Source organism: Trachypithecus francoisi, unplaced genomic scaffold (genome assembly GCF_009764315.1).
Source record: "Trachypithecus francoisi isolate TF-2019V2 unplaced genomic scaffold, Tfra_2.0 Lachesis_group11, whole genome shotgun sequence".
Lineage (NCBI taxonomy): Eukaryota > Metazoa > Chordata > Mammalia > Primates > Cercopithecidae > Trachypithecus > Trachypithecus francoisi.
The window spans coordinates 21,348,928-21,363,357 of record NW_022681456.1 but is presented as its reverse complement, the minus strand read 5'-3'; the positions used below and the strand labels follow the sequence as shown (position 1 = coordinate 21,363,357).

Here is a 14,430-nt window from a genome sequence, read left to right as displayed (position 1 = left end):
GGGCGGATCACGAGGTCAGGAGATCGAGACCATCCTGGCTAATACGGCGAAACCCCGTCTCTACTAAAAAATACAAAAAAAAAACTAGCCGGGCGACGAGGCGGGCGCCTGTAGTCCCAGCTACTCGGGAGGCTGAGACAGGAGAATGGCGTGAACCCGGGAGGCGGAGCTTGCAGTGAGCTGAGAGCCGGCCACTGCACTCCAGCCTGGGCGGCAGAGCAAGACTCCGTCTCAAAAAAAAAAAAAAAAAGTAAGAAAAAATTAGCCCAGTGTGGTGGCGCTTGCCTGTAATCCCAGCTACTCTGGAGGCTGAGGCAGGAGAATCACTTGAACCCGGGAGGCTGAGGTTGCAGTGAGCCGAGATCATGCCACTGCTCTCCAGCCTGGGCAACAGAGCAGGACTCCGTCTCCAATTTTAGCCACGCCTGGCTAATTTTTGTATTTTTAGTAGAGACAGGGTTTCACCATGTTGATCAGGCTGGTCTTGAACTCTTGACTTCGTGACCTGCCCGCCTTGGCCTCCCAAAGTGCTGGGATTACAGGCGTGAGCCACCACACCCGGCTTATTTTTTCTTTTCTTTTTTTGAGATGGAGTCTCACTCTGTCGCCAGGCTGGAGTGCAGTGGTACGATCTCGGCTCACTGCAACCTCTACCTCCCGGGTTCAAGCGATTCTCCTGCCTCAGCCCCTACTAATGGCTGGGATTACAGGCGCGCACCACCACGCCCAGCTAATTTTTCTTATTTTTAGTAGAGACAGGGTTTCACCATGTTGGCCAGGCTGGTCTCAAACTCCTGACCTCAGGTGATCCACCTGCCTCGGCCTCCCAAAATGCTGGGATTACAGGTGTGAGCCATTGTGCTCAGTCAAAATTTCTTTCTTTTTTTTTTTTTCTTTTTTTAGTAAATACAAGGTCTCACTGTGTTTGACAGGCTGGACTCAAACTCCGAGACTCAAGCAGTTCTCCCACCTTGGCCTCCCAAAGTGCTGGGATTACAAGTGTGAGCCACAGTGCCCAGCTGACTTAAATTCTTTCACACTAAATCTACATGTCACGTGTGAATAACATACCTGGCAGAACTGTTTAGAAATGGGATACTGTATGTAAAGCCTGGGGACCACAGGAGGAAGTTGGCCCCTGTTAGCTCCATTCCCTCTGTGTTCTGCTGAGCTTCATGACTGTTGTCTTCCCCTGGAACTGTTAGAGCATGGCTGGGGGCTTATCCCCCAATCTGGAATCATCTGTTCTGCTCTGCGAGAGCTCGATGGCAGGTGCCTCTGTGTTGCTGAACCCCCTTACTCTGCTCTCTCCCTCCAGATCTTCGGGCCAGTGATGCAGATCCTGAAGTTCAAGACCATAGAGGAAGTTGTTGGGAGAGCCAACAATTCCACGTACGGGCTGGCCGCAGCTGTCTTCACAAAGGATTTGGACAAGGCCAATTACCTGTCCCAGGCCCTCCAGGCGGGCACTGTGTGGTAAGAGCCTTCCAGCAGCCCCTCACAACCCAACAGAGATTCCTCAAAGCCAGGGCCTTCTGGAATCCAGTGGTCACCATCCTGGAATTTGGGGAGCTGGGCTCAGTTTCTCCTGGGTCAGGGTGTGATATTGATTTGAGAGGTCCTGCTACCTCACCTCCGAGGGATCAGGCTTCTCTGTGGTGCAAACGCCCTGCACCTGTCCTTGGCAGGCAGCTGGGTGGCAGGCCTCCTCCCCAGCTGCCTCAGGGCAGGAGACCAGAGCAGAGGGACCCATGATTGTGACACTGATCCTAAAAACTTAGCCCCTGCTTCACACTTAGCCCCCAATAGGATGGCTATATATATATATATATATTTTTTTTTTTTAGACGGAGTCTCGCTCTGTCACTCAGGCTGGAGTGCTGTGGCCGGATCTCAGCTCACTACAAGCTCCGCCTCCCGGGTTTACGCCATTCTCCTGCCTCAGCCTCCCGAGTAGCTGGGATTACAGGTGCCGCCACCTCGCCTGGCTAGTTTTTTTTTTTTTTGTGTATTTTTTAGTAGAGACGGGGTTTCACCATGTTAGCCAGGATGGTCTCGATCTCCTGACCTTGTGATCCGCCCATCTCGGCCTCCCAAAGTGCTGGGATTACAGGCTTGAGCCACCGCGCCCGGCCTCTTTCCTCTTATACTAGTCCTCTTCAGCACAGACCCTTCACGGGTGTCAGGCTGGGGGACGATCAGGTCTTTCCCTTCCCACGAGGCCATATTTCAGACCATCACATGGGGAGAAACCTTGGACAATACCTAGCTTTCCTAGGCAGAGGTACCTGCGACCTTTGGCAGTGTACGTGTCCCTGGGTACTTGGGATTAAGAGAATGGTGATGACTTTTCACAAGCATACTGCCTTCAGGCACTTGTTTAACAAAGCACACCCTGCACAGCCCAAAATCCTTTAAACCCTGAGTCACCACAGCACATGTCTCTTGCAAGGACAAGGTTGGGGGTAGGGTCACAGATTAACAGCATCTCAAATACAGAACAAAATGGAGTCTCTTATGTCTACTTCTTTCTGTATAGACACAATAACAGTCTGATCTTTCTTTTCCCCACAGAGGTAGGTAGGTCACTTGATCAGGAGTTTGAGACCAGCCTGGCCAACATGGTAAAACCCTATCTCTACTAAAAATACAAAACTCAGCTGACAGTGGTGGCAGGTGCCTGTAGTCCCAGCTACTTGAGAGGCTGAGGCAGGAGAATCACTTGAACCTGGGAGGCAGAGGTTGCAGTGAGTGGAGATCATGCCACTGCACCCCAGCCTGGGCAACAGAGTGGAGACGCCAAAAAAAAAAAAAAGAACCCAGACACGAGGGCCACATACTGTGTGATTCCATTTACAGTATTATAAATATCTAGAGTAGGCGAATCCATAGAGACAGAAAGTACCTTAGTGGTTGCCAGGGGCTGGGGGAGGAAGGAATAGAGAGTGCTTGCTTCCCGGGCATATGGCTTCTTTCAGTGTGATAAAAATGTTCTGCAATTAGACAGTGGTGATGGTCGCACAACACTGTGAATATACTATCAACCAGTGATTGTACACTTTAAAATGGTGAATTTTAGGCTGGGTGCGGTGGCTCACCCCTGTAATCCCAGCACTTTGGGAGGCTGAGGCGGACAGATCACGAGGTCAGGAGATTGAGATCATCTTGGCCAACATGGTGAAATCCCGTTTCTACTAAAAATACAAAAATTAGGCCTGGGCGCGGTGGCTCACACCCATAATCCCAGCGCTTTGGGAGGCCAAGGCGGGTGGGTCATGATGTCAGGAGTTCAAGACCAGCCTGACCAACATGGTGAAACCCCATTTCTACTAAAAATACACAAATTACTGGGGCATGGTGGTGCGCGCCTGTAATCCCAGCTACTCAGGAGGCTGAGGCAGGAGAATCACTTGAACCCAGGAGGCAGAGGTTGCAGTGAGCTGAGATCGTGCCACTGCACTCCAGCCTGGGTGACAGAGCAAGACTGTGTCTCAAAAAAAAAAAAAAAAAAAAAGTTAGCTGGGTGTGGTGGCAGGCGCCTCAGGAGGCTGAGGCAGGAGAATGGCGTGAACCCGGGAGGTGGAGCTTGCGGTGAGCTGAGATCGTGACACTGCACTCCAGCCTGGGTGACAGGGCGAGACTCCATCTCAAAAAAATAAAATAAAATAAAATAAAAAATAGGCCAGGCATGGTGGCTCACACCTGTAATCCCAGCATTTTGGGAGACCAAGGCGGGCAGATCACGAAGTCAAGAGTTCAAGACCAGCCTGACCAACATGGTGAAACCCTGTCGCTACTAAAAATAGAAAAATTAACTGGGCGTGGTGGCATGCACCTGTAATCCCAGCTACTCAGGAGGCCAAGGCAGGAGATTCGCTTGAACCTGGGAGGCGAAGGTTACAGTGAGCCGAGATCACACCACTGCACTCCAGCCTAGGTGACAGAGCGAGACTCCACCTCAAAAAATAATAATAATAAATAAAAATAAATAAATAAAGAAATAAAATGGTGAATTTTAAATTCAAATAAAATTTAATAATTTTTTTTAATGGCAAAAAAAAAGAAAGAAAGAAAAGAAACCCATCCAGGTGCAGTGGCTCACACCAATAATCCCAGTGCTGTGGGAGCCTGAGGCAGGAGAATTACTTGAGGCCAGGAGTTCGAGACCAGCCTGGGCAGCATAGTGAGACCCCATCACTACAAAAAATAAAAGATAAAAAAATTAAGGTCGGGCGTGGTGGCTCAAGCCTGTAATCCCAGCACTTTGGGAGGCCCAGACGGGCGGATCACAAGGTCAGGAGATAGAGACCATCCTGGCTAACCTGGTGAAACCCCGTCTCTACTAAAAAATACAAAAAATTAGCCGGGCGAGGTGGTGGGTGCCTGTAGTCCCAGCTACTCGGGAGGCTGAGGCAGGAGAATGGCGTAAACCTGGGAGGCGGAGCTTGCAGTGAGCTGAGATCCGGCCACTGCACTCCAGCCTGGGCGACAGAGCGAGACTCCGTCTCAAAAAAAAAAAAAAGAATATTTTAGGTCAGGCACTGTGGCTCATGCCTGCTACTTGGGAGGCTGAGGCAGGAGGATCACTGGAAGCCAGGAGTTGGAGAACAGCCTGGATAACATAGTGAGACCCCGTCGCTTAAAAAAAAAGTTATTTCCAGACGTGTTTGCACATGCCTGTAGTCCAGCTACTCAGAAAGCTGAGGCAGGAGAATCTCTTGAACCCCAGATGTGGAGGTTGCAATGAGCTGAGATCATGCCATGGCAACTCCAGCCTGGGCAACAGAGAAAGATTACATCTCAAAAAAAAAATTTTTTTTTTTTAAGTTAAAAATAAAATACAGACTTTGGGGCAATACAGGGGATCCTGGGAGCGTAACCCATAACCCCCAAGAGTGACTTCTGCAATCTCATTTCAAATTACAGGGTCAACTGCTATGATGTGTTTGGAGCCCAGTCACCCTTTGGCGGCTACAAGATGTCGGGCAGTGGCCGGGAGCTGGGCGAGTACGGCCTGCAGGCATACACTGAAGTGAAAACTGTGAGTGTGGGACCTGCGGGGGGCTCAGGGCCTGTTGGGGGTTCAGGGTCTGCTGGTGGCTCAGAGCCTGCTGGGGGATCGGGGTCTGTTGGGGGTCTCGGGGCCTGCCAGGGGTTTAGGGTCTGCTGGGCAGGCTACCTTTTGGCCTCTCCCTCATGCTTGAGGCCATCAGCGTTTCCCACTAATTTCCCATTTTAAGCCTGAGAAGTGACAAGAGAGGGTAAAGACCCAGCCTCTGCTCTGTCCTGTGAGAAATACCGAAGGACGTGCCCAACCAGCCCTATGTGGTCATTTGCTGGGCTTCATTATATGCCAAGGCCTATAGAGTCTGAGAAGAGGGAGAGACCTCAGGGGGTGAGGCCAAGAGGAAAAGCTTCTAGTAAGAATCAGCTGGCCAGGCGCCGTGGCTCACACCTGTAATCCCAGCACTTTGGGAGGCCAGTGCGGGTGGATCACGAGGTCAGGAGTTCAAGATCAGCCTGACCAACATGGTGAAACCTCGTCTCTACTAAAACTACAAAAATTAGCCAGACATGGTGGTGTGCGCCTGTAATCCCAGCTACTTGGGAGGCTGAGGCAGGAGAATCATTTGAACCTGGGAGGCGGAGGTTGCAGTAAGCTGAGATTGTGCCATTGCACTCCAGCCTGGGTAACAGAGCGAGACCCCATCTCAAAAAAAAAAAAAAAAAAAGAGGCCGGGCGCGGTGGCTCAAGCCTGTAATCCAGCACTTTGGGAGGCCGAGACGGGTGGATCACGAGGTCAGGAGATCGAGATCATCCTGGCTAACACAGTGAAACCCCGTCTCTACTAAAAATACAAAAGAAAGCTAGCCGGGTGAGGTGGCGGGCGCCTGTAGTCCAGCTACTCCGGAGGCTGAGGCAGGAGGATCACTGGAAGCCAGGAGTTGGAGAACAGCCTGGATAACATAGTGAGACCCCGTCGCTTAAAAAAAAAGTTATTTCCAGACGTGTTTGCACATGCCTGTAGTCCAGCTACTCAGAAAGCTGAGGCAGGAGAATCTCTTGAACCCCAGATGTGGAGGTTGCAATGAGCTGAGATCATGCCATGGCAACTCCAGCCTGGGCAACAGAGAAAGATACATCTCAAAAAAAAAATTTTTTTTTTTTAAGTTAAAAATAAAATACAGACTTTGGGGCAATACAGGGGATCCTGGGAGCGTAACCCATAACCCCCAAGAGTGACTTCTGCAATCTCATTTCAAATTACAGGGTCAACTGCTATGATGTGTTTGGAGCCCAGTCACCCTTTGGCGGCTACAAGATGTCGGGCAGTGGCCGGGAGCTGGGCGAGTACGGCCTGCAGGCATACACTGAAGTGAAAACTGTGAGTGTGGGACCTGCGGGGGGCTCAGGGCCTGTTGGGGGTTCAGGGTCTGCTGGTGGCTCAGAGCCTGCTGGGGGATCGGGGTCTGTTGGGGGTCTCGGGGCCTGCCAGGGGTTTAGGGTCTGCTGGGCAGGCTACCTTTTGGCCTCTCCCTCATGCTTGAGGCCATCAGCGTTTCCCACTAATTTCCCATTTTAAGCCTGAGAAGTGACAAGAGAGGGTAAAGACCCAGCCTCTGCTCTGTCCTGTGAGAAATACCGAAGGACGTGCCCAACCAGCCCTATGTGGTCATTTGCTGGGCTTCATTATATGCCAAGGCCTATAGAGTCTGAGAAGAGGGAGAGACCTCAGGGGGTGAGGCCAAGAGGAAAAGCTTCTAGTAAGAATCAGCTGGCCAGGCGCCGTGGCTCACACCTGTAATCCCAGCACTTTGGGAGGCCAGTGCGGGTGGATCACGAGGTCAGGAGTTCAAGATCAGCCTGACCAACATGGTGAAACCTCGTCTCTACTAAAACTACAAAAATTAGCCAGACATGGTGGTGTGCGCCTGTAATCCCAGCTACTTGGGAGGCTGAGGCAGGAGAATCATTTGAACCTGGGAGGCGGAGGTTGCAGTAAGCTGAGATTGTGCCATTGCACTCCAGCCTGGGTAACAGAGCGAGACCCCATCTCAAAAAAAAAAAAAAAAAAGAGGCCGGGCGCGGTGGCTCAAGCCTGTAATCCCAGCACTTTGGGAGGCCGAGACGGGTGGATCACGAGGTCAGGAGATCGAGATCATCCTGGCTAACACAGTGAAACCCCGTCTCTACTAAAAATACAAAAGAAAGCTAGCCGGGTGAGGTGGCGGGCGCCTGTAGTCCCAGCTACTCCGGAGGCTGAGGCAGGAGAATGGCGTAAACCCGGGAGGCGGAGCTTGCAGTGAGCTGAGATCCGGCCACTGCACTCCAGTCTGGGAGACAGAGCCAGACTCCGTCTCAAAAAAAAAAAAAAAAAAAAAAAAAAAAAAAAAAAAAAGAGCTATTAGGTTGGAATGGAGCAATTCCCACAGTAATAAAAATTTAAAAATAAATAATAAAAAAATAAGCTATTAGGCATGAGATAACAAGGCCCATAACCATATCCATCTCCTTTGATTTGCAACTTCAATGATTGGAATAGAGCCTGAAGGACTCATCAGAAATAAAAGAAAGCGTTCCTTCCATAAATGTTCTTCACTGCTTTATCTCTAAGAGGGGAAAATCAGATGTAACCTTAATGCCCAATAAATTATGGAACACCCCATTCAAGGAGTAATAGGTATCTGTTACAGATGTTTTTGTAGAATATTTGATATGGAAAATGCTTAGCCTTTAAAGTAAAAACAGTATACAAACTAATATATATTCAATATAAGCTCAACTTTTGGAGTATATATACATAGATACTCAGATACATTTACTTATAAATATAAAAAAAGACAGGAAAAAGTGGAGTGTGGTGGTGCATGCCTTTAGTTCCAGCTTCTTGGGAGGCCGAGGTGGGAGGATCGCTTGAGCCACAAGTTTGAAGCCAGCCTGGAAAATGGGTTGAGAAGGCTTTCCAGGATTGGAATCACCAGGCTGGAGTGCACTGGTGCCATCACAGCTCACTGCAGCCTCCACCTCCTGGGCTGAAGTGATCCTCGCATCTCAGTCTCCCAAGTAGCTGGGACTACAGGTGCGCATCGCCCATTCCCGACTAATTTTTTTTATTTCTTACAGAGATGGGATCTCACTATGTTACCCAGGCTAGTCTCAATCTCCTGGGCTCAAGCGATTCTCCTGCCTTGGTCCCAAAGTGCTGGGATTATAGGCATGAGCTACCACACCCAGCCAGGCTCTCAGTTCTGTAAGTTGAAAAACTTGGACAGGCCAAATTAAGAGTCGTGTTTGCCAATTTCATAAGAGACTAATTTGGCAATGTAGCGAGATACCATCTAATTAAAAACAAAATGGCCAGGCGCAGTGGCTTACACCTATAATCCAAGCACTTTGGGAGGCCGAAGTGGGTGGATCACGAGGTCAAGAGATCGAGACCGTCCTGGCCAACATGGTGAAACCCTGTCTCTACTAAAAATACAAAAATTAGCTGGGCGTGGCGGTGCGTGCCTATAGTCCCAGCTACTTGGGAGGCTGAGGCAGGAGAATCGCTTGAACCCGGGAGGTGGAGGTTGCAGTGAGCCAAGATCGTACCACTGCACTCCAGCCTGGCAACAGAGGGAGACCCCAAAAAAACAAAACAGGCCAGGTGCAGTGGCTCACACCTGTAATCCCAGTACTTTGGGAGGCTGAGGTGGGCAGATCACGAGGTCAGGAGATTGAGACCATCCTGGCTAACATGGTGAAACCTTGTCTCTATTAAAAACACAAAAACAAAATTAGCCGGGTGTGGTGGTGGGAGCCTGTAGTCCCAGCTACTCCGGAGGCTGAGGCGGGAGAATGGTGTGAACCTGGAGGGTGGAGCTTGCAGTTAGCCAAGATCACGCCACTGCACTCCAGCCTGGGTGACAGAGCGAGACTCTGTCTAAAAAAAAAAAAAAACAGGGAAATACACTAAAGTGAAAATGATTTTCTATCTACCGTGAATACTAATTATAGTTTAACCAGAAGACATAAGCACAAGTGATGTTTAAGGAAGAGGTAAATGGGTTGAGCTGGCCTTTCCAGGATTGGAAAAGAGGAGGCTCATGGCAAGCCTGCCAGCTGTGGAGCAGGTGAGAAAAGGCAAACAGGACTCATTCAGGTCTACATTGCCAAGCCTGAGACTGGAGAGGCCGAGGACACACCCTGTGTTTCTGAATAGCTCACTGGAATCAACTAAACGTGTTTGCTTGTTTAATGTGGAAACTTTCCAATCTATGTGCAAAGAATAGGTATAATGGTAGAATGAGGCCAGGCATGGTGGCTCATGCCTATAATCCCAAGCATTTTGGGAGGCCGAGGTGGGCGGATCACTTGAGGTCAGGAATTCGAGACCAGCCTGGTCAACATGGTGAAACCCCATCTCTACTAAAAATGCAAAATTGGCCAGGCTAGTGACAGGCTTCTGTGGTCCCAGCTACTTAGGAGGCTGAGACAAGAGTTGTCTGAACCTGGGAGGCAGAGGTTGCAGTGAGCTGAGATCACGCCACTATACTCCAGCCTGGGCAACAGAGCAAGACTCTGTCTCAAAAAACAAACAAACAAACAAAACAGTAGAATGAGCCTCTGTGTCCCAACCGTAAAGCTATGACAAAGACCAGCTCACAGCCAGTCTTGTTTCCTGTGTGCCCTGCCCACTTCCCAGCATGTATACTTCATCCACTGCCCGAGCACAGCCCACAGCAGCAAGAGATGGTCATGTGGGTGGACAGCCTGTGCTGGGCTTTGAGTTATGGCATTGGATAAAAGGTCCAACTTCAGTTGATGGAGACTCTTAAATCTTGGCACATGACTAGTGTTAAGGAGGCGACGTCCAGGATGGCCACATGACAGGGTGGTATCCAAGCTGATATACCTGAAGGATGAGTGGAAGTTGATTTGGTGAAGGGAGGAAGAGAATAACGTTCTAGACAAAGAGCATGACCTCTGGAAGAGCTGTGATGGCGAGAAATACGGCTCTTCCAGGAACTGCAGGAAGGTTGCTGGTGGTGGAAGATGTAGTGGTTAGTGGGGAGAGAGCAGGGCCAGAATACACAGGCCCTTGTTGGCCGTGATGTGGGGTTTGATGTCTTTGATAATGGAGTTTGATCTCAGCTATGGGAGCATTTTTAGTAGAAGAATTATGTGGCTCAATTTTATTTTTCTGAGACAGAGTCTCACTCTGTTGCCCAGGCTGGAATGCAGTGCCATGATCTTGGCTCACTGCAACCTCCGCCTCCCGGGCTCAAGGGATTCTCATGCCTCAGCCACTTGGGTAGCTGGGATTACAGGCGCCTGCCACCACACCTGGCTGATTTTTTGTATTTGTAGAGATGGGGTTTCACCATGTTGGCCAGGCTGATCTTGAACTCCTGACCTCTGCCAGCTGTGGTGATCTACCCGCCTCGGCCTCCCAAAATTCTGGGATTACAGGTGTGAATCACTGTGCCTGGCCTGCTCAATTTGTATTTTTAAAAGATTGCTCTGCTTAATCTGTAGAGACAGAAACTTATTACTGGTTGTTCAGGGCATGAGGAATGGGGAGTGGCTGTTCATGGGTGCAAGATTGCTTTTGGAGATAATGCAGATGTTCTAAAATTGGAGTATGATGATGATTGCACAACTTAAAATATTCTAAAAGGAATTACACTTGATTGTGCGTAAATCATATCTCAAGAAAGTTGTTTAAAAATTTAAGAAAGCTACCAGGTGCCGTGGCTCATGCCTGTAATCCCAGCATTTTGGGATGCCGAGGCAGGTGAATCGCCTGAGGTCAGGAGTTCGAGACCAGCCTGACCAACAAGATGAAACCCCATCTCTACTAAAAATACAAAAATTAGCTGAGCTTGGTTGCAGGTGCCTGTAGTGCCACCTACTTGGGAGGCTGAGACAGGAGAATTGCTTGAACCTGGGAGGCGGAGGTTGCAGTGAGCCGAGATCGCGCCATTGCACCCCAGCCTGGGCAACAGAGCGAGACTCCATCTCAAAAAAAAAAAAAACAAATGTAAGAAACCTCACTCTGCTTGCCATAGGGAGAATGGACCATCTGGTAAGAGGGGGGAATGAGGGAGCTGTCAGGAGACTGCTCCAAGGAAAAAGATGATGGTGGTCTGGATTGGAGTGGTGCAGTGCAGGTGGAGAAAAGAGGGTATATGTGACGGGAAGCCAGGAGTAGGATTGGTGACTCTGGATATGGAGAGGAAAAGCAAAACTAGGAATCAAAGATGGCACCCAGATTTCCAAGGAGGAGTTAAGTGGTGACGCCAGTCCTATGATAGAGAATACTGAAGTACTGTGGTTCTCTTTAGGGTTGTGTTTGAGGTACCTGTCCAAACCCAAGAGGTGATGTGGAGAACACATCTAGGGAGATGGGCTTGGGGCTCCAGGGGCAAGACCCAGATTTGAAATAGAAATTCTGACATCATTGGCCTATAACTGTTCATCAAAATCGTAGTTACAGGCCACGTGTGGTGGCTCACGCCTGTAATCTCAGCACTTTGGGAGGCCCAGACAGGCAGAACACTTGAGCCCAGGAGTTCAAGACAAGCCTGGGCAACATAGTGAGACCCCATCTCTAATAAAAATACAAAAAGTTAGCTGGGTGTTACGGTGAATGCCTGTAGTTCTAGCTACTTGGGAGGCTGAGGTGGGAGGATCGCTTGAGCCAGGAGGTCAAGGCTGTAGTGAGCTGTGATTGCACTCCTATACTCCAGCCTGGGGGAAACAAAAGAAAAGCCCTTTCTGCTCACACTCAGTCAGCAACTAGCTGAGGGTGCCTACAGATCACAGGCAAACAGGAAGATCTAACAGTTCTCTGTCCCCCTTACAGATCACAATCAAAGTGCCTCAGAAGAACTCATAAGAACCATGTGGGCTTCCTCCCTCAGCCATTGATGGAAAGTTCAGCAAGATCAGTGACAAAACCAAGAAAAATGATCCTTGTGTGCTGAATATCTGAAAAGAGAAATTCTTCCTACAAAATCTCTTGGGTCAAGAAAATTCTAGAATTTGAATTGATAAACATGGTGGGTTGGCTGAGGGTAAGAGAAACCTATGAGAAACCTTTTAAATGACAACAATACTGCTAGCTTTCAGGGTGCATTTTTAAAAAATGGATTCAAATGTCTTATCCTCTCTCTGAAACGCTTCCTGTAACTTGAGTTTATAGGGGAAGAGAAAGCCATTGTTTACAATTATATCAGCATGAAGGCAACTGCTACACCCTGCTTTGTATTCTGGGCTAAGATTCATTAAAAACAAGCTGCTCTTAACTTACTAGGTAACTCTTTGTCCATCTCAATAACCAAAGGAAGGCGGGGCGTGGTGGCTCACCCCTGTAATCCCAGCACTTTGGGAAGCTGAGGCAGGTAGATCACTCGAGGTCAGGAGTTTGAGACCATCCTGGCCAACACAGTGAAACCCTGTCTCTACTAAAAATACAAAAAGTAGCCAGGCATGGTGGCTGGCACTTACAAGCTACTTGGGAGGCTGAGGCAGGAAAATTGCTTGAACCTGGGAGATAGAGGTTGCAGTGAGTAGAGATCGTGCCACTGCACTCGAGACTGGGAGTCAGAGCAAGACTCCATCTCAACAAAAATAATAAAATAGCCCAAGGAAACGCTGGCAGGCAGTAATGATATGGCACACTGGGTATGATTTCTGCTCCTCCTCCGCTGTGGGTAAACAGCTTCTGTTTCTTGTATTTAGTTTTTTATTTTAATTACACCAATAAGAATGTGCTTGAATGTTTCATGCATTTAACTTCTGGCCTGTTTACCCGTAGTAGGCTCTGAGATGTGCTCTAGAGACAAAACCTAAACATGATGCCCAAGAGAGGGGAGAGGTAAGCCAGAAAAGAGACACTGATGGGCCGGGCGCGGTGGCTCAGGGCCGGGCGCGGTGGCTCAAGCCTGTAATCCCAGCACTTTGGGAGGCCGAGACGGGCGGATCACGAGGTCAGGAGATCGAGACCATCCTGGCTAACACGGTGAAACCCCGTCTCTACTAAAAATACAAAAAATTAGCCGGGTGAGGTGGCGGGCGCCTGTAGTCCCAGCTACTCGGGAGGCTGAGGCAGGAGAATGGCCTAGACCCGGGAGGCGGAGCTTGCAGTGAGCTGAGATCCGGCCACAGCACTCCAGCCTGGGCGACAGAGCGAGACTCCGTCTCAAAAAAAAAAAAAAAAAAAGAAAAGAGACACTGAATGTCCAGTGTTCTCAATTTTTTTTTTTTTTTTGAGACAGGGTCTTGCTCTGTCTTCCATGCTGGAGTGCAGTGGCACTATCATAGCTCACTGCTGCCTCAACCTCCTGGGCTCAAGAGATCCTCCTGCCTCAGCTTCCTGGGCTAATGTTTGTATTTTTTAGTGGAGATGGGGTTTTGTTATGTTGCCCAGGCTGTTTTCAAGCTGCTGAACTCAAGTGATCCTCCCGCCTCAGCCTTCTAAGGTGTTGGGATTACAGGCGTGAGCCACTGTGCCCAGTTCAGTTCTTAGTAAAAACTTGATCAGGCCAAATAGAAGTGACATTGGCCAATTTCATAATAGATTGATTTGGAAACCAGATGTCAGTTTACTCAGTTTAAGTGAGATCTGTATCTTCAGTAATCAGACCTCTTGAGTCTCCCACCCAGAACACTATCTTCCTCTAGTCAAGATACCTGTCAAAGGCCAGACACAGTGGCTCACGCCTATAATTCCAGCACTTTGGGAGGCCAAGGCGGGCAGGTCACCTGAGGTTGGGAGTTCCAGACCAGCCTGACCAACGGAGAGAAACCGCATCTCTACTGAAAATACAAAAAAAAAAAAAACTCACTGGGCACGGTGGTGCATGCCTGTAATCCCAGCTACTCGGGAGGCTGAGGCAGGAGAATTGCTTGAACCTGGGAGGCAGAGGTTGCGGTGAGTCAAGATTGCTTCATTGCACTCCAGCCTGGGCAACAAGAGTGAAACTCTGTCTCAAAATATAAATAAAATAAGAAAAAGAAGAAATGGAGGCTGGGTTCAAGAGGGCAATCAGCAGTCTCTACCATCATGTAAAACACCACTCTCTGATTTGACAGTCTTGACAATGTATTTTTTTTTTTTTTGAGACTGAGTCTCAGTCTGTCGCCCAGGCTGGAGTGCAGTGACGTGATCTTGGCTCACTGCAACCTCTGCCTCCTAGGTTGGAGCAATTCTCCTGCCTCAGCCTCTTGAGTAGCTGGGATTATAGGTATGCACTACCATGCCCAACTAATTTTTGTATTTTTAGTAGAGACGGGGTTTTGCCATGTTGGCCAGACTGGTGTTGAAGGCCTGACCTCAGGTAATCCACCCACCTCTGCCTCCCAGAGTACTGGGATTACAAGCGTGAGCCACCGTGCCCGGCCGACAATGTATTTTCAATATACTCCCCAAACTACAGCAA

At 49.1% G+C, this 14,430-nt stretch overlaps 1 protein-coding gene across 1 annotated transcript in view; it reads left to right on the top strand.

Annotated features, from left to right (window-relative positions):
* Nucleotides 1-12,294, top strand: part of ALDH2 (aldehyde dehydrogenase 2 family member) — a 41,642-nt gene extending 29,348 nt beyond the window's left edge. Inside the window, exons 11-13 of the mRNA XM_033220564.1 lie at nucleotides 1,319-1,476; nucleotides 4,927-5,041; nucleotides 11,853-12,294. Coding sequence (XP_033076455.1) covers nucleotides 1,319-1,476; nucleotides 4,927-5,041; nucleotides 11,853-11,885 — 306 coding nt within the window. The 3' untranslated portion in view covers nucleotides 11,886-12,294. The remainder of the gene's footprint in view (nucleotides 1-1,318; nucleotides 1,477-4,926; nucleotides 5,042-11,852) is intronic.
* Nucleotides 12,295-14,430: the final 2,136 nt, after the last annotated feature.